At 64.6% G+C, this 18,093-nt stretch overlaps 2 protein-coding genes across 6 annotated transcripts; one reads left to right on the top strand and one right to left on the bottom strand.

Annotated features, from left to right (window-relative positions):
* Window positions 1-1,731: 1,731 nt before the first annotated feature.
* On the bottom strand, window positions 1,732-9,371 carry SLC26A1 (solute carrier family 26 member 1). Of its 2 annotated transcripts, XM_037047391.1 has the most exons (3): window positions 8,764-9,371; window positions 7,433-8,224; window positions 1,732-3,961 (listed from the first exon to the last, which is right to left on the bottom strand). In XM_037047391.1, exons 1-3 carry the CDS (start codon window positions 9,346-9,348, stop codon window positions 3,899-3,901), a joined length of 1,440 nt encoding a protein of 479 aa, XP_036903286.1. In that variant the 5' UTR covers window positions 9,349-9,371; the 3' UTR covers window positions 1,732-3,898. The 2 variants fall into 2 exon arrangements, with proteins under 2 accessions (XP_036903286.1, XP_036903278.1); XM_037047383.1 differs by lacking the exon at window positions 1,732-3,961 and having other exon boundaries at window positions 6,692-8,224.
* On the top strand, window positions 4,712-18,093 carry IDUA (alpha-L-iduronidase). 4 transcript variants are annotated; one of them, XM_037047404.1, is made up of 14 exons: window positions 4,712-5,004; window positions 5,799-5,939; window positions 14,661-14,746; window positions 14,915-15,022; window positions 15,239-15,334; window positions 15,423-15,625; window positions 15,709-15,888; window positions 15,994-16,210; window positions 16,440-16,652; window positions 16,764-16,885; window positions 16,972-17,097; window positions 17,177-17,253; window positions 17,646-17,746; window positions 17,886-18,093. In XM_037047404.1, exons 1-14 carry the CDS (start codon window positions 4,829-4,831, stop codon window positions 17,990-17,992), a joined length of 1,953 nt encoding a protein of 650 aa, XP_036903299.1. In that variant the 5' UTR covers window positions 4,712-4,828; the 3' UTR covers window positions 17,993-18,093. The 4 variants fall into 4 exon arrangements, with proteins under 4 accessions (XP_036903299.1, XP_036903303.1, XP_036903307.1 ...); XM_037047408.1 differs by lacking the exon at window positions 17,886-18,093 and having other exon boundaries at window positions 16,799-16,885; window positions 17,646-17,738; XM_037047412.1 differs by lacking the exons at window positions 4,712-5,004; window positions 5,799-5,939 and adding an exon at window positions 9,371-9,436.

The raw sequence follows: 18,093 nt of genomic DNA, 5'->3' as shown, positions 1-18,093 counted from the left end.
TCAGCTCTCTGCTCGCGGCTTCCCGACACCAACGCCAGGCGTTTGCACCTGCGGCGTCCAGGCGCGCGCCTGCGCAGACCTACTGCTCTTAACTCGGTCCGGGGATCCATCCTTTGGCTCCCGGTTGTACTGGGCGACCCAGCGCGCTCAAGGCACAGCCTGAGCCCCCAGGGTGGGCTCGCGGTCAGGCTGGCGTCCACGGTGAAGGAGGGCCATGGCGACGGTCCTGGGCTATGCGGGCCTTGGGGTGTCGGACGCCCGGCCCCTGTCCTCACCACAAACCGGGACTGAAGTTCCGGGCCTGCGGCGGCCAGGACTGCACGCCTGTTCGCGGCGAGGTGCCCCCTCCCATCAGTTCTCCCTTTGGAAGCCCTAGAGGCCAGCCTCACTCCCTCCGCGCTCTGGCCTTTCATTCCTGTCCCAGGCAGTCCTGGACCCCTTCCCCGAATGAAATCCCGCCACATCAAGCTTCCAGGCCGGCTCTGAACCCTATCCGCCGCGCCCCCGCCCCGGCCTTGCCAGCGGGGCACCCCAGCATGCACAGCACTGTCTTGTCCGAGCAGCACTGGGGACCTGTTCACTCGGTAGTCTTGCCCCCTCGCCTGCCAGCACTCCAGGGCCCCTGTTTCTGTGAGCCTGACCGTGGGGTGCAGTGTCCGTGGCCACGGTGGGCATCATGGGCAGAAGGGCTTGCTGGGGACCCATCTGGTTCCTGCAGAGTCATGGGCTGCCCTCCAACCAGGTCCCCACCTCAGCACTGTGACCATGAGCTGCAGGGCCTTGGAGAAGCTGGCTCCTATGGGTGCTGGAAAGGGTGGGGTCCCAGAAGAGAAAAATAGGGGGGGCAGCATCCCAATGGGAGGAAACAGGTTGTGAAGGCCCTGAGATGGGGTGATCCAGGAAAGGCAAGGCGCCCCTTCCCATGGGATTCCTCAGTGTCCACGTGCTGTGGCCCAGTCCCTAGCTCTGAGCTCAACTCCCTGCCCCTCCTACTCCTTCACCGAACCTTGAGTGGGACTGCTGTGAGCTGCTGGATCTGCTCTTCTCCACCTGTGTCAACACCACCCACCCTCCAAACCTGCCCTCAGTCAGGTCACAGGTGATGCTGCACTTAACACACGTTTGTCCATGGACACAGCTTGGCCACCAGCACCATCTCAGCTGAAATGAGCTGCCGGACACATGGACGGTCTGAAAGGCGCCGCCCAGCCTCCCTGCACTCGGGGACCCAGCACCAGGCTTGGGGACTGTTGTAAGCAGTGGAATCACCAAGAAAAAGCACAAAAAATGCAGAAAACATGGCCCTAAATAGATAGCAAGAAGGGCACCTGTTTCCAGTCTGAGCTGAGACAGGCCAGAGTCACCTCAATCCACTCAGAGGACATACGTGCGGGTTTTTCAAGGGGCTGCAATGTCCCCAAGGACCTGCTGTGGGGTAATGAATAGACCTGAGTGAGTAGATGGATTCACAAGCTCGGGATCCAGGAGCATGGAGGACCACCTGCGCCTGCAGCACGGAGGCTCCTCCTCCAATGGGGGCGGTCACCATTCAGTGGGGTTTCTGGCGAACAGGCCCTCTTCACTGGCCTTCCTCTCGTGTCCTCAGGCCACAAAGAGGCCCATTTGTGGAAGACTTGTTTGCCTTTGGATACTTTTTTCATCTACACTTTGTATCAAGAGAAAAAAGCACAAAATAAGAAATACATTTTATGTTGTCTCTTTTTACACTGATTTAACAATGTCATTTTCCAGGGAGAAAAGAGAAAGATCACTGAGCCCCTCTGCTGAGTCCAGCAGATTGGAAAACCAATCAAGACGCCTGTTTGCAGAGGCTCCCTCTGCGCCGCTCATCACCAGCTCCGTGATGCCCACCGTTAGGACTGCTGTCTCATTAGGAGAGAGCACTGTCCAGTCTCCCACTGGCCAACTGAAAAGTGTCAGGTGCACTTTCCTGTGCTGTGCTAATCTGAGATGCCCCTACTGATCAGATGGCCTTCCACCGTGTCCTTGTCACATGGCTGTGAGGTTCCAGCTTGTCTTGTCAATGCCATCCAGTCAAGTCAGCAGCGTCCAGCAGTTTGTGTGACTCACTCTTGGTTAATTGCCAAGCGTGCCCCTGGATGAACTGGCATGTCTGGCATTGACTTTGAGATGCAGAGAAGTAACTGTGGGCAATGTAAACACACCCGGCTAACCCCAACCAGTGTTTCCATGACGGGACTTCCCTTTGGCCAGATCCCGAAAGTGTCATCACCTCCCAGTGCCCCCAGCAAGAGGAGAAGTGTGACAGATGCAACCCAGAACAGTGTGGAGATGTCCAGGGTCACAATATCTTAGTTTAACAAAGTTGACAGAACCACATGACCCATGTGAAGGCCCTTTGTGAATGCAGGGCACTGTGTGGGCCTGCTGTGTCCCCAAGGGGCCCAGTGCCATGCTGTCTCACTGCTCTGGCCTCAGGGCCTGTCCAGGACAGCACACACCTTCTGGAGTGTTTCAGGTGTGGGCAGGACCAGGTCCCCCCAGTGCAGGCCTTGTCTGCCCCCGCAGTCCTGCACGGTGCCCTCCCCATCATCAGAGCAGCAGCGAGGCGTCTGTGGTCACGAGTCTTGGCCCAGGATTTGTTCTAATGAATCTGGTCAGATGTGGTGAGGTGACAGAGACCATGACACCTGCCTCTGAAGGAACAACCGGCCACTTACATTTCCCAGGAGAAGGAGGTGCCACGCATTACACAGGGGTGTGTGGCGAAGCCCCAATCTGGGCCTGGAGGCAAAATGGGAGCCAGGAGAGTGTGGCCCCAGCCCTGAGTGGGGCCCTCACGGGAAGGAGAGAGTGAGGCAGCACAGGGGTGGGTGGTGCGGGCACACTCAGCATCCCGGCCTGCAGGGAGGGGTCCCTCGCTGTCCATCACCTAGCTTGGTGTCCGAGGATGAGGTGGGGAGCTGGTGGAGTGGGCTCTGGGTGGCTCTCTTTGCCATCGCTGGTGCTCACAGGGCCAGGGGGCAGGCCTGGGAGGGGCAGTGTCTCCCAGACCAAGGCCCCAAGAGTCACAAAGACAGAAAAAGCAGTTGCAGTTGGTACAGTCAGGGGCAGACAGATGGGGGGTGGGGGATGGAGGAAAATGGTGTCACCTGTCTAGAGGTACAAGCCAGGCTTTAAGAAAAAAAAACAAGACTTTGTCTACGAGAAGAATGAGGGGGAAAGGCCTGTCCTGGGGAGAGGTGCTGCCTGTTTCCCGGGGGCTGTGGGCATGAATGCCCCCCTTCACAACAGCCAGTTCTGCGCTGCTGTCTCGCTCTGCTGACCAGGAGGAACCCCGGCTGCACACTTCAGAGCCGCCTCCGAGTCTCTCTCCGAGGCCAGCGCCCTCAGCCTCCCCCTCACAGACACCTAGAGCCACGTGGATAATCCAGGATGATCTCCCAGGCTCAAGATCCTTAACTCGCTCACACCTGCCAAGTCCCTTCACCAGCGAAGGTCAGACTCATGGGTCTTTGCTGTGGCCCGTGCACGGGGCACACTCCATCCCCTCCCCTCAACTGCCATGCCATTGTCACACGTTTTAGTTCCCTGGACGTACCGTAAGTTCACACGACATCGGTATTATCAATTTCCAAGTCGATCCTCCCCAGACTTTCTCTTGTGCCCCCTTCCCTCCCACCCCCAGGCTGTTGCAGTCAGTCACCTCGGGAAGGACACTGTTCACCATCTCCTTAGTGACAAGTGTTCTCAGAGTTTGTTTCTCTGAAGGTCTTTTGGATCTTCGTTCGTGAAAGCTCACTTTCTGCTAGATCCAGAATTCCAGGTTTGCAGTCATTTTCTCTCCGGACGTTTCGGTCGGCGGCACTGCTGCCGCGGCAGGTGGCCAGCCCTCCTGGCCGCTGGTCTCCGAGCTTCACCACCACTTCCTGGTCCTGCTGATGGTTCCTACTTCCTGGAATACTGCTGTGTCGCCAACCTAAAGGACAGGACGCTAGGTGACTGCAGAGTGGGGCCCCGCGCCTGGGAGGGACCATGCAGGGTCAGGCTGCACGCTGAGTGGTGTGAGGCTGTATGATGTACAGGGAAGGTGTTCACAGTTTTGAGTGTAAACATTCACACTGGAGGGGCCCCTCCGCTCATACCCAGCTCAGGCCACCCACTGCCTACTAGAAACACACTTGGCTTCTCAGAGGCGGCTTGTCCCCAACCACGCCTGCGTCTTTACAACAGCCCCACTTTCAGAAAACGCTCCCCCCCCAAAAAACGCGGGTGTCACCTTTGATCCTGCTCTTCTTCCCCGACCCAACCCATCGGCTGGTCTTAGTGTGCCCCGCGTGTGCCCGCCTCACCACAGAGTCTGAGCCGGCCGGCGGCCGGCCGACGCGCTCATCGGGCCCCTCCGGATGCATCCACAGAACGGCGCTCACCCTAGCGCCGCCGACCGGAGGAGCAGGTTTCTAAGGGTCCGCGCGCTCTGGCTCCCAGGGCTGGACTGTCATTCCCAGCGGCGCGCTTGGGGCTGGGGGAGGAACTTCCCAGGAGAAACCGGCTGCCTCGCCCACCTAAGCCCCACCCACGCCCACCTAAGCCCCACCCACATCCTGGCGCACTGACCACCCCCACGCCCACCTCCCCAGCCCTGTTGGCTCACATCCCCAACCTGCCCCCCTAAGCCCCGCCCATCCCCAACTTGCAAGGGGCCTAAGGATCCGCCCCTTGATGGCGGTCATGTGGCGCGCGACCCGGAGGCGGAACCAGCCGGAGTGGCGCAGATCTCGGTTCCCGGAGCGCAGCGGGCCGGAGGGCCTGCAGGGGCCGGGGTGTCCCCACACCGCGCCCAGCCATGCCCGCCCAGGCCCAGCGGCCCCCGGGGCCCAGGCCGGTGCTGCTCCTGCTCCTGGCTGCGCTGCTGGCCTCGTCCCCGGTGGCCCTGGCCGAGGAGGCTTCTCACCTGGTGCGCGTGGACGCGGCCCGCGTGCTGCGGCCCCTGCGGCCCTTCTGGAGAAGCACTGGCTTCTGGTGAGCGTCACGGGCGGGGAGAATGAGGCTGGAGCGGCCCATCCTACCTCTATCCCGCCGGGCGCTTCTCTTGAACCTGGACTCGCACCCCACTCCCCGGCCTCTGGGACCCCCTTGTCCCGCGTGAAGAGACCCTTAGGCTTCTGAGCCCACAGCCCACAGTAGGTGCTGCTACGTGAAGAAGACCATTCGAGACAGCTTGCTCTTTTCTCTAGGGTCCACCCTCAGTCAGAGTGGGGGTCTCAGTGTCCCCCAGCTCCTGGGATGGGGTGGGGGGGTTCTAGCTGAGAGGGGACTGCATGTGGTGGAGGCCTGGGGCCAGGCCCTGAGTTTGCCTGGTGGTGGAGCCTGGTGATGGGAGGCAGCCCAGGCCCTACAAGGGGTGGTGGCTCAGGACACTTCTTTCTGCAGCCCAGAGCCCTTCCAGGGGGCAGCCCCAGGGCTGTAGGACATCCCTGCAGTGGCACCTGCCCCTCACCTGCATGTCCTCACCCCTGTGTGTCCCTCACACCCTCTGTGTCAGGCTTCAGGCTCAGGCCTGCCACCGGTAAGGCAAGGAGCAGGGTGCGGATGTGGCCCTCTCTTCTGAGGAGCTCCCACCCCCCAAACCACGAGACTTCATAACATTTCTGGCCTTAGAGATCGCTTTATTACTGCGGTAATGCACTGGCAGACTCCCCCAGGCTGTGTGCTAGGGCCAGGCCCTGGCTTCAAAAGTGCAGAGTGTTGGGTGAGGCTGCTCTCTGGGTGCCCCCTGCAGGTACTGATGCCCCACACCCTCCTTCTGTCACCAGCCCCCCACTGCCACACAACCGGGCCGGCCAGTATGACCTCAGCTGGGACCAGCAGCTCAACCTGGCCTACGTGGGCGCTGTCCCCCACGGTGGCATCGAGCAGGTCCGGACCCACTGGCTTCTGGAGCTCATCACGGCCAGGTGGGTGACAGAGGTGGAGCCCACCGCGTGGAGGCGGGATCTGAGGCTGTGTCCACCACAGGGGGTAGTGGGCTGCAAGCCAGGGGGCAGCTCTGAGGAGTCGTACGCTTCCCAGCAAAGCGTCCTCTGGGGAGGGGACGTCAGCCTCCCCCCTCCCAGCTCCCAGGGGTCATGGGTGCTGGGACAGCCCCAGGATCTGACACAGCTGGCTTCTTGCTGGAGGCCACTGCAGAGGCTCCGGGTGGGGCTGGCGCTCCTGCCCTGGCTCTGTGGCTGGACCCAGCTCTGCAGGCACCGTGTGCTGGGCTGTACAGGGAGGCCACCAAGGCTGCACTGGTCTCACTGCCATGCACTCTGCCAGGCCCGGCCGAGCCCAGGAACAAGGTGTAAGGGACACTTGGGTGTGTGTTGGGGGCTTGGAGAGACAGAGCCCCTTACGCCCCGGCCAGGGCTGCCAGCTCTCATCTGGTGGTGTGGGGGCTGCAGGTGTCAAGGGACCAGTGTCCTTTTGGCCCCATGACTGCCTCAGGGCCCTCGTTCAAATACAGCAGTGACGCTGAGTGTCAACCTGGCCCCCATGGCCCCACGGACTCGCACCACTGGCATGCAGCTTCTCACCGTGGTCGAGTTTGTTTCAAACACTCCCTCGTCCCTCCAGGGGGGAGGTGGGACATACGGCCTCGGGAGAACCTACCTGGGTGACTGATGGTGTGAGGACTCGGAGGGAGTGGGGTCTGGGCCAGTGCCGCCCCGACTAGAGAGAGGAGTTAGAGGTCGGTGGCCCCCCTGGGGCGCGCTCGGGCTGCCTGCACAGCGTTGTGCACTGTGTGAAAGAGCTGCCCCTCCTCCTCCACATCCCCCTGGTCCTCCCTGAGGAAGCCCCCTCTCCTCAGGGCATCCCTCACTGAGGGGCTGCAGCAGGCCAGGAGCAGGGTGATGCCCAGGGCCCTGTAGTTTTTCCGCAGCTCTTGCAGTGTGGTTAGGCCGGCCGCATCCAGGAACAGCAGCGGGGCGCAGTCGATGACCACTGCGTGGAAACCGGCGGCCTCGGGCACCAGTGCAGCAGTGTTGCTCACTGGGCCCCGGCCAGTGTCCTCGAGGGGCTCTTCCTCGATGACCCTCGCCTCGGGGCCCTGCTCCTTCCTCCTGGCAGCTGCACGCCCCGCGTCCAGCCCTGTGAGGCTGTAGAGGGACCTCAGGAAGAAGTCCTTGTTGGCGTAGTGGAGCGGCCCTGCAAAGCGGAACACCTGCACCCCAGGCTCGGGGACCAGGCCTTCAAACTCCATGAGGTCCTCATAGAAGCCGGAGCCCCCAATGCGGGCGAGCAGGGCAGCATGTGGGCGTTGTGTGCGGCTGATCAGGCTGAGCAGCGAGAGGAGCAGACCAGCCAGCAGCCCGGCCTCAGTGCTGAGCAGCACGCAGGTGGCCGCTGTGGCCGCCCAGACCAGTGCGTCGGCCCGGCTGAGCTGCCACAGCTGCGGGAGATCTCTCACCTTGCGCAGGGCGCCCCGCAGGCTGACGACGATGACGCAGGCCAACACGCTGCGCTGCAGGTCCCGGAACAGGGGCGCCAGTGCCAGCAGCACCAGCAGCACCACCGTGGCACTGACCACACTGGACAGCTGCGTGCGGCAGCCGGTGGCCGTCTTCACCAGACTCTTGGCCAGGGCAGCACTGGTGGCAAAGCAGTGGAAGAAAGCGGGCAGCACATTGCAGCAGCCCACGGCCAGCAGCTCCTGGTCGGCTCGCACAGAGTAGCCGTGGCTACGTGCAAACATCTCCGCAAGCGAGATGGAGAAGGTGGAGCTCACGAGGGCCAGGGGCACAGCATCCAGTGCCACACGCCACATCAGCCCCGGGTCTGGTGCCCGCGGGGCCATGAAGCCAGTGGGGATGTCGCCGGCCACACTGGAGCCAAAGCGTGCGTGGAGCTGCCCGAGGTGGGACACGAGCGTGGCCACCACGATGACCAGCAGTTCCGTGGGCAGTGGCACCTTCAAGCGGTGCTGGCAGCGGTCCGAGAGCTCCTTGGAGGCCAGCAGCGTGGCCAGGCACACGGCACTCGTGAAAACATCACACAGGTTGGCCTGCCCGGCACTGCGCAGCAGGCTCAGCCACGTGCGGACCACCATGCCCGGCCCCTGGTGCCGGGGGACCCGCACGCCCAGCAGGTGCTTTAGCTGGGAGGTCAGGATGGTCAGCGAGGCCCCCATGGCGAAGCCGTCAAGCAGCGGCTGCGAGAGGTAGGCAGACACGAAGCCGAGCCGGAGGACGCCCATGAGGACCTGTGGGCAGGGTGTTGTGAGGGCAGTGGGCTGCACGTCTCAGCCGAGGGGGTGGTCGCAGCGCAGAGCCAGACTTGCCGTGGGGAGGCAGCTCTTTCTCCTGCGCTGTGAGTGGCACTGACCCTCCCGGGGATGTGGAGCCAATGGGAAGGTGGCATGGGGCTGTGCTTGCCAGGCCTGCTCCAGGAGCGGGCGGGGGTGGGGGGGCATGAGAAGGCAGGCAGCCCACCAGGGACAGGGTGGCCACGTGGGCCAGCCGCGCATGTCTGCAGCTGAGGCCATGCCCGGCCACCACTTCCAGCCCAGGCTGCAGCTGGCCTGATGGGCTCTCTGGGCCCTGGGCCCCCTCAACCGCTCAGATACCCCATCTGGGGCACCGTCTCCAGCCCACCTCTGCCCATGCCTTGCTCTGTCCTCCTCTTGTGGTTAAACCCTTGTCCTTCAAGGCCCCCACCCTGTGCTTCCACCAGAGCAAACACCCGAGGGAGGGGGCTGCTCCCAGCAGTTCGGTGGGGTCCCCGGTGCATCCAGCTCCTCACCTGGTAAATCCCGGCCACCAACGTGAGGGCAGTGGCAACTCGGATGGCGTAGCAGTCACGCCCGCATTCCTGCAGCCCAGGGGCGGGCATGGTGGCCGAGGCGTTGAGGGCGCTGCTGTTGTCCCCAGGCCCTGGGCCGTCCTGGGCAGCGTCGAAGCCAGCCAGCAGGAGCTCACGGTCCACCACCTGCCCCACCATGAGGCAGAGTAGGCTAAAGATGCCCACGGAGACGTGGCGGGAGGTGCCCATGAGGAAGTAGATGAGGTTCGCGAAGAAGGATGTGTAGAGGCTGTAGATCGGCTGCAGCCCGGCCAGCAGCGAGTAGGCAATGGCCTGGGGCACCAGGATGATGCCGATGACTAGTCCGGACATGACATCCCCGGCCAGGTCCTCGCGAAGGCGGTACCTGCGCAGCCAGTGTATGGCGGGCAGCAGGTCCCGTACCAGCCCCCACGCCCCCCGCCTGCTGCATTCACAGCTCCACCGCAGCCTGGCCTTCAGCCTCTCGTGCAAGCCAGGGGGCTCCGGGGGCCGCCGGCGGACCAGCACCGGTCCACCCCCCTGCTGCTCAGGGGACGCTTCCATCCCGGGGTGCCAGGCCCTGTGGGACAACCTGCCAAGGAGAAGTGGGCGTCGACACTGGGGCAGTGGGACCTTCGTCACAGAGACCGAGGTACATGTGCAGCCAGTCCTCACCTTGCGCCCCCATCCAAACCGTCCTCTCTGAGTGACAGGCAATTCTAGGTTTTGCTTCCAAACCCCAGGGGCACAGTGCCCTCTGGGGAGCTGGACAGTGCCCCTGGCCCGCCCTCTGTCCACACTCAGCGCAGTGTTTCGCGGTCTGGCCTGCTCCCCTGGCGAGCACAGCCCAGACTGTGGCTGTCAAGCTCCCCTCATGGTGGCTTGGAGCCCGGTCACTCCGCTGGTCACCACGCTGCACGCTGATGCCTGACGCGGGGCCCAGTTTGCCTGGGCTTTGGGGGGCGGGTGGTGGGGCTGGTTTGACAGGAGGTGCGGGCTGGTAGCCCAGCCCCTGTGGGCTCAGGCCTCCATGGGGCAGGTGAGAGCTGTTTCCTCCCCAGAAGACCTCACCTCACAGGGGTCCCCAGGGTCCAGGACTGTTTAAATGCCACCTGCCTTTTGCCTGCAGGTCCCCGAAAAGAGCCTGTCCTGCTCCTCCTCCCAGCAGCCGGCCTCACTGTGGCTGCATCCCCCAGGGCCGGCACTGCCCTGCACGGCCTGGGGTGACTCTCACCTGAGCGAGCGGTGGGCGGCCAGGGGCCCAGCTGTCTGTGCTCTGAGGCCAGGGTCTGCGGGCTGGCTGCACCCCTGGCCCTCTGGCTCCTGTCCATGGGTGGGGTGCAGGTGGTGGGCTCTGGGTCTGGTGCCCCTGGCAGGCGGTTCTCTGTAATTAATCTCTGACTGCATGGCTGGGCTGGACTGGCAGTTAAATTATTTACCCCAAAGATTGCTGAGTCATCTGTCCCCTAGGCGAGTGCTACCTGAGTAGCTAATCTGGAGGGCTGTGCTGTGTTTGGAGGCTCACAAATAATTACATCGCGTGGCCTCTGATAAGTGCCCACCCTCCTGGGACAGGGCAGCAGGTGCCGGACAGGTGGGCCAGGCAGCAAGCGGCTGGGGTAGGGTGCTCGAGGCCTAGGGCCCTTGCGGGAGGACAAGGCTCAGGAGCCCGGCCTGGCCCACGGTGGACACAGGCAGCAAGCACGTGACCCTTCAGCTCTGGGGCCAAGTGGCCTGGCCTGCAGGACCCTGGAGGATGGGTATGGGCTAGAGGGGAGCGAGGAAGGGGCTGGTCTTTTTGTCCCAACCTCGGACACCCTCCCTGTCCTGACGGGAGACAGGTTTGCCAGGCAGGGGCACAGGCAGGGGCGTACCTGGACGGCCATGTTCTTAGCATCTGCTCTGTGTCCTGTGAACAAGATGCTGCTTGCGTGTGTGTTTGGGGCCATCAAGAGACTGACTGGTACTAGCCTGGAGTGGGGCGTGGACCCCCTGCACCTCCGTTCTCTCCCACACAGAAGGGCCCGGCTGGCAGCGCCTGACATGGTTCTCCTGGTGCCCCACACATGTGAACTGGCAGGCAGCTGTTTTCACAGTGATTATTCGGGACCTCAGTCCCCCATCGTTTAAATGAAGGAAGGGGTGAGCAGGGTCCACCCGTGGGGTGCCAAAGCCCCAAGTGCCCCCCATCCTGGAGGGGAGGTCCCTTGGGCCGCTGGAAGTCCACAATGGTCTGGGCTGCTGTCCCAGGAGGTCCTGGCCTTGGCTCAGTCCTGCTTCCCCTGCCCCCATTGGAGCTGCCAGGGGAATAAAGAGCAACTGTATCGCCGAATTCCACTCCCCCGGGACAGGGGACAGGAGATTGAGGGGCTCCATCCAGGCCCCTCCACTCTCAGCCCCACTTTGGGGCCTGGGGAGCCTGCCCGAAAGTCCAGCTGCAGTTGTGAATCCCTGGGCCTAGCCAGGAGACCAGGAGCCCCATTTGAGGGCAAAGATGGGAGCCAGGGTGGGGGTGTTGACTGCCAGGGATGGCAATGCAGGCTCCATCTCCAGCCTTGTCCTGGAAGACTCTTTGGGCCCCGCAGGGCAGACCCTGGGCTCCCTGCCCACCCAAGTGTCGCCTGGGACCCACGCAGCTCCCACCCAGGCTGGGGGTCTGAAGCAGGTGACAAAATACAACTAAGGTCCCAGCTGTCCTTTGAGAGAATTGCAGGACCCCTGGGACCTAACTCATTCACACGGCCACAGACCTCCACCCTTTGCCTGCCTCTCTGTGGTGTATTCACCGCTGTGACCGACCTGTGGCCTGGTGGGGCATGTGGGCAGGTGTCTGGGGTCCTGGGGGGAGGATGCTGAGGCTTACCCTGCGCCCACCCAGGGAGCCCACTGGCCGCAGGGTTCTCCTGCTTCACAGACAGTGGCTAGGGTCTCTGGTGCCTTCCACCTGCTGCCGCAGCCACACGGTTATTTAGTTAATATTTGTCTTTAAGTTGCGGCTTTAAATTGTGAAGTTCACTTATTTGAAAAGGAAATATTGTGTCCCTGCAAATGAAAAAAGGCCGGCCGGCAGCCCATTTGGTCTCCAGGGCCCTTGAGGACCAGAGCCGAGTTTCTTCTGAAAGCCCGGCTACGGCGCGTGCCTGCGCTCCGGGCTCCGGAGAGAAGGCCGAGGCCGGGCAGACTCTCCTCCCAGGCCGGCGGCCGGGCGGACATTCTGCCACCCGCATCCCAGGACCCCAGAGCACACTCTTCCCCGCCCCCACCTGCTCCGGGAACCCCCGGCCCGGGTCTCCACCCCGCACATGCCCCGCCCTGCGTTCCCTCTGTCGCGCGCCGGTGCGCCCCCACTGCCGACTACGCGCGCGCGGCTGGTCCCCCACACCCCATGCGGTTGCACCCGGCATCCTCCCCCCACTCCACGGCGCGCCCGAGCACTCACTAGGCCCGGGCGTAGCTCCGTGCTCGCGGCGCACGCGCTCAGGCCCGGGTTGGCGCGGGGGCGGGAGTGGGGTGGGGGTGGGATGGTACCTGGTGCTGCCGACCGGCCCGAGCGAGTGGTGAATGAAGCCGCTGCGCTGCTGCCTGCTGCCGCTGCCTCGCCCACGTGCGACAGCGACTCTTTGTGCCTACGGCCCAGGTTCGACCCTTGCAGGGCGTCCTAGCCCCCACCTCCGGGTTTCCTGACCCCTCGGGTCAGGTGTGCTGGCCCCTGGTTGCTGAGGCTGCTGGCTGGGCCAGCAGACATTGAGGTTGACCCGCGCTGACAGACTGGGGACAGCCCTGGCCCCAGACAAAGCAGGGACTAGCAGGGGTCTGGAGAGTGCTTTGTACCTTCGCCTTGCCACTGGTCGCCACTGCGTGCACCTGCCTCCCCCACCCCCACCTGTGGGACTTTGGAACCCATCTCCTGCGCGCATTTAATTTTTACCCAAGTGCTCATTAAGTTTTATTTCTTTACTATCAGTTGCAACCTTTGGATGGAAGGGAAGGTGGGGGAGGGGAGGGCTGGATCCTGCCGGGTCCCAGAGCAGAAAGGCAGAGCGGCCAGCCAGGACGAGTGGCTGGGAGCAGCAGGAGGCGTGATGGGGGACTTCCAGGGCGACGCCCATGTTCTGCCTTGCCTGGGTACAGGGGGGCAGTGAGGAGTGAGGGAGAGAAGAGCCAGAAGGGACGTGCTGACCCGTCCAGATCCTCCAAGTTCAGGGGACAAAGCTGGGCTGGAGACTGACAGACCAGGGCCTGTGGGGGCCTGATCCAAGGTGACGCCGCCACCTGGCCCCTGTCCACCATCACATGCACGCGCACACAGCACCCCGGCCGCTCCCTGGCAGGCCTTCCTGCCTTTCCCCTCTCACATTCCCTCGGCTCTCCCGGTGGACCAGGCACATCCTCAGGGGCCGCCCCCAGACCCCCTGCTCACCTGGCAGGACCCCAGCCCGGCCGGTTCCCCTGCCCCACGGCCTGGCCTGGGCCTGACGGAGGACCACCCCGTCTCACTGCTGCCCACACCCCTACCTGCCAAGTGGCCTGAGCCACGGTCGGAGGGCTGTGCCCGGGCCCCACTTCCAGCGCCCCCGCACCCACCAGCACGGGCTGTCTCCCCACCTCACGCACCCATTCGCTCAGCCACTCCTCATCCAGACACCCCATGTCCCTCTGGGTGACCGTCTTCTGGTTCCAATCAGGGGACCCTTTCAAAACATCATGGCAAAGGCAAGACTGAGGACAGTAAACAAAATGTGCTTGCCAGGGGCTGGGGTGCTGGGAGGGACAGACAGGTGAGGAGCTTGGGCACTGAGGCTGTGGCAGGTGATGTGACGGTTCGGATCCGTGGCGCTACAAGCCTTTCCAAACCACAGAAGACTCGCCGTCAGGGGGACCCTCCAGGACACTCCGAGCTCTGCCTCATAGGGAGGTGGCAGTGGAGCGTCATCTGTCATCAAAGATGTTCCCCTCAGGCAGGCTGGCCGTGCAGGTGGGAGGGGGAAGGAGATCCTTGCAAATCCCTCTCAGTGTTGCCGTAAACCCACAACTGCCACAAAAACAGGTCCGACCAACGCCGCCACCGCACTGCCCTGCTGGGATCCCTGGTAGGGCTCCCCCGGCCCTGTGAGTTGGGGCCCCTCCTCCCTGTGGCCACAAGGCCCATGTGACGCCTCAGGCACCCTGGTCCTGCCCCAGGCCCAGGCGCTGCCTTTCCGCTGCTGAGTCCTTGAGCCCCGTCCGCCTCAGGCCTCTGCACGCACTGCACCCCAGCCCTGCGCTCCCCCAGCCAGCGGCCCCAGCGCTCAGGAGGCCCTGGATGCCACCTTGGGGAACCCGCCCTGCCCGGCTCCGTCACACCCCCTCCCTGTACACCCTGCATCGCCAGAAGATGCTCATCCCTCTTAGAGCAGCAGCCCCAAGGCACTGGGCGCAGTCTGGGACCCGCTGCCTTCTCCTTTCCTGTCTGTCCATGTTGCCTCTTGGAGTGTGGGGGGTGGGGTGGGGGGTGGGCAACAGCAGGGGCCCTGGCCGCCAGGGGCACAGAGAAGCACCTCTGTCAGGCCCCCGTCCCATAGCCCCTGCTCCCAGTCGGCTGCCTGCAGGATGTGCATTCTGCCCTGCTCCACCCTGCGGGGCCTTTCCCAGAAGGCCTCCCCGCCCGGCCTGCTCCTGAGCCCCTGAGCCACTTTGGGGTGGGGGTTCCAGGACAGGCACTAGTTTGTTCTAGGCCATGAGGGACAGGCTTCTGTGGCCTTTGCCAAGAGGAGGGACTGGTGATTCTGGAGCCGAATCCTGGGTGGCACTTGGTGGACTCTCTGCCTGTTTGACCAGGGCCCCGGCTCCAGCCCCAGGCTGTCCCTTCCTGCCCTGACCTTTCTTGTTCTCTGCAGGAGGTCGGGGGGGCAAGGCCTCAGCTACAACTTCACCCACCTGGATGGCTACCTGGACCTTCTCAGGGAGAACCAGCTCCTCCCCGGTGAGTGGTGGCCCTGACCTCTGCCCAGCAGGTGCCCTCTCCCGGTGACCTGGCCTCTCTGGGTCGTCAGTGGTTGCTCGTCCGGGAATGGCCTGGCACCAGTGTGGTGGGGCCCGGGAGTGGGGATCGTAGGGGGTGTGTGGCAACAGGGCCACCCCTCGGTTGCAGGCTTTGAGCTGATGGGCAGCCCCTCTGGACGCTTCACGGACTTTGAAGACAAGCAGCAGGTGTTTGAGTGGAGAGAGCTGGTCTCCCTCCTGGCCAGGAGATACGTAGGTGGGCAAGGCTGGGAGGAGGGGCGGCAGTGGGTGTGCCCGGGCTGGCTGCCCTCCTGCATGGGCCGGGCCACCTCGCCGATCACGGGGGCGGGGTGCAGATTCGCGGGAATCAGCCCCAACATCCAAACCGCCGGCTGCGGGGGCGCTGCCTGGGAGTTGGGGTGGGCATTCCCTGTCGCGGGGCGGGGCCCAGGTGACAGCAGGGATACTGCAGATAGGTACGGACTGGAGGACGTTTCCAAGTGGAACTTCGAGACCTGGAATGAGCCCGACCACCACGACTTTGACAACGTGACCATGACCACGCAAGGTGGGCGGGGCCCCTGGGTCCAGCACGCGAAGGGGGCGGGGTGGGGGGCCCAGCTGCCTGAGGATGTGGATGCCTGACCTTCCGCCAGGTTTCTTCAACTACTACGACGCCTGCTCCGAGGGGCTGCGCGCCGCCAGCCCCGCTCTGCGCCTGGGCGGCCCCGGGGACTCCTTTCACGCGCCGCCGCGCTCCCCGCTGAGCTGGGGCCTCCTGAGGCACTGTCTCCGCGGCACCAACTTCTTCACGGGAGAGGTGGGAGTGCGGCTGGACTACATCGCCCTCCACAAGAAGGTGGGGCCCGGTCCCGCCGCCCCCAGGTCGTTTGGTCTCTTGGGCTGGCGCTGGCGGTGCTGAGGCCGTGCTGCTGACCGCAGGGCGCGGGCAGCTCCATCTACATCCTGGAGCAGGAGAAGGCAGTGGCGCAGCAGATAAAGCAGCTCTTCCCCAAGTTCGCCGACACCCCCGTTTACAACGACGAGGCGGACCCGCTGGTGGGCTGGTCCCTGCCGCAGCGGTGGCGGGCCGACGTGACCTACGCGGCCATGGTCGTGAAGGTGGGCCAGGCCCCGGACCTCTCCCGCCTCCACCGGCCGCGCTCCTCAGTGGGAGGGTGGGCAGGGGGCCCTGGAGGCCGAGGTCCCAGCTGCCCGCTCCCGCAGGTCATTGCGCAGCACCAGGACCTGCTGGTGGCCAACAGCAGCTCGTCCGTCCACTACGTGCTCCTGAGCAACGACAACGCCTTCCTGAGTTACCACCCGCACCCGTTCTCCCAGCGCACGCTCACCGCCCGCTTCCAGGTCAACAACACCCGCCCGCCCCACGTGCAGCTGCTGCGCAAGCCGGTGCTCACCGCCATGGGCCTGCTGGCCCTGCTGGGTGAGTCTGCGCTCCGCGTCGCTGCCCGGAGACCCGACGCGCACGCCCTTGGCGCACGCCTCTGGGGGCCGGAGGGGCAGAAGCGCTGGGCGGATGTGCGTGCGCTGCTGGGTGGGCCGCAGAGGTTGGTGGGGACCCCAGTGGAAGGAACAAATGGTGGGAAACCCGGGCCTGGGAGGGAAGAGGGGTGGCAGCCTCCGTGTGGTGAACGTCGCCTCGTACCCCTCAGACGGCGAGCAGCTCTGGGCCCAGGTGTCGCAGGACGGGGCGGTGCTGGACGCCAACCACACTGTGGGCGTCCTGGCCAGCGCCCACCGCCCAGCCGGCGCCGCGGACGCCTGGCGCGCCGCCGTTCTGGTTTACGCGAGCGATGACATCCGCGCCCACGCCAACCGCAGCGTTGCCTTAACTCTGCGCCTGCATGGGGTGCCCCCGGGCCCAGGTGAGCACTGAATTGCAGGGAGGGGGGCCTTGGGGCGGCCTTTGGCTCGGGAGCCCGGTGTGTTGGAGGGGGCGGGCTCCGGAGGCGCGGCCCCAGCGTCCGACTCCGCAGGGCTCGTGTATGTCACGCTCTACCTGGACAACCAGCTTTGCAGCCCGCATGGCGAGTGGCAGCGCCTCGGCCGGCCGGTCTTCCCCTCTCCCGAGCAGTTCCGGGACATGCGTGCAGCAGAGGTCCGCGGGCGGCGGGGTGGGGGTGGGGGTGGGGGGCGGGGCTGCTCCCAAGTTCGAGGGCCCTGAGTGCCCGCCTCTGTCCCCAGGACCCTGTGGCCACGGCGCCCCGCCCCTTCCCGGCCAGCGGCCGCTTGACGCTGCGCCGCGAGCTCCCGCTGCCCTCGCTGCTGCTGGTGCACGTGTGCGCGCGCCCCGAGGAGCCGCCGGGCCAGGCAAGTGGGAGTCCCCCCCCCCCGCCCCGCCCTGGCCCCACCCTCCCCGCACCCCATCACGGTGCCTCCCTCTTTCCAGGTGACCCGGCTCCGCGCTCTGCCCCTGACCCGCGGGCAGCTGCTTTTGGTCTGGTCGGATGAGCGCATGGCCTCAAAGTGCGTGAGGGTGGTCGCCCGGCACCCCTGTCCTTGTCCTGCATTCGCCCATTCTTCCCCCAACCCCTGCACGGACCTCTCCTGCGAGCCGCAGTGCCCCATGGTCACCCGACTGTGGCCTTCGGCCCCCGCCCTGACCACCCCGAAGGCCACGCACCCCTCCCCTCACGCCCCTCACACAGAGGAGAGGCACCCCTGCCTGATGCAGGGTGCGGGCACCTACAGGGGACGCTGCCAGTGGCAGATGGGCTCCAGTCCCTCCCCCCAGGTGGTGTGGCCTGTCCTCATGGCAGAGAGAGTGCCCAGGGCCCAGGAGGAGCCAGTGGGGGGCTGTGGCGATCGGGCTCTGACCACTCGGACCTCCTTGGGTCCTGACTAACCAACCACCCCAGGTGCCTGTGGACATACGAGGTCCAGTTCTCCCTGGATGGCCAGGGGTACGCTCCAGTCAGCAGACGGCCGTCGACCTTCAACCTCTTTGTATTCAGCCCAGGTGGGTCTGCCGCCAGCTCTCAGGCCTCTGCAGAGTGCCTGCAGTGTGGGGTCCGGGGGGACCATGCGTGGTGAAGCCTGCGGTCAGGGGCTTCAGGGGTCACGTGCTCGGGAACATGTGTGTGCCTTTGTGTCCCCAGACGCAGCTGGCATCTCTGGCTTCTACCGGGTTCGAGCAGTGGACTACTGGGCCCGGCCAGGCCCCTTCTCCCACCCTGTGCAGTTTGTGGAGGTCCCTGACCAATGAAGGCCACCGCTGTCCACGACTGGAGCCTGTGCCCACCGAGGGCTCTGCTCGTCTCCTCCCGCCCCGGCCACTCACCCCATAAAGTGCCTTCCCACACCCTG

The sequence above is a fragment of the Sturnira hondurensis genome, unplaced genomic scaffold (genome assembly GCF_014824575.4).
Source record: "Sturnira hondurensis isolate 20B ecotype Veracruz unplaced genomic scaffold, ASM1482457v3 Scaffold0000780, whole genome shotgun sequence".
Taxonomy (NCBI): Eukaryota; Metazoa; Chordata; class Mammalia; order Chiroptera; family Phyllostomidae; genus Sturnira; species Sturnira hondurensis.
The sequence above is the reverse complement of the archived record's forward strand: the minus strand, read 5'-3'. Positions and strand labels throughout refer to the sequence as shown.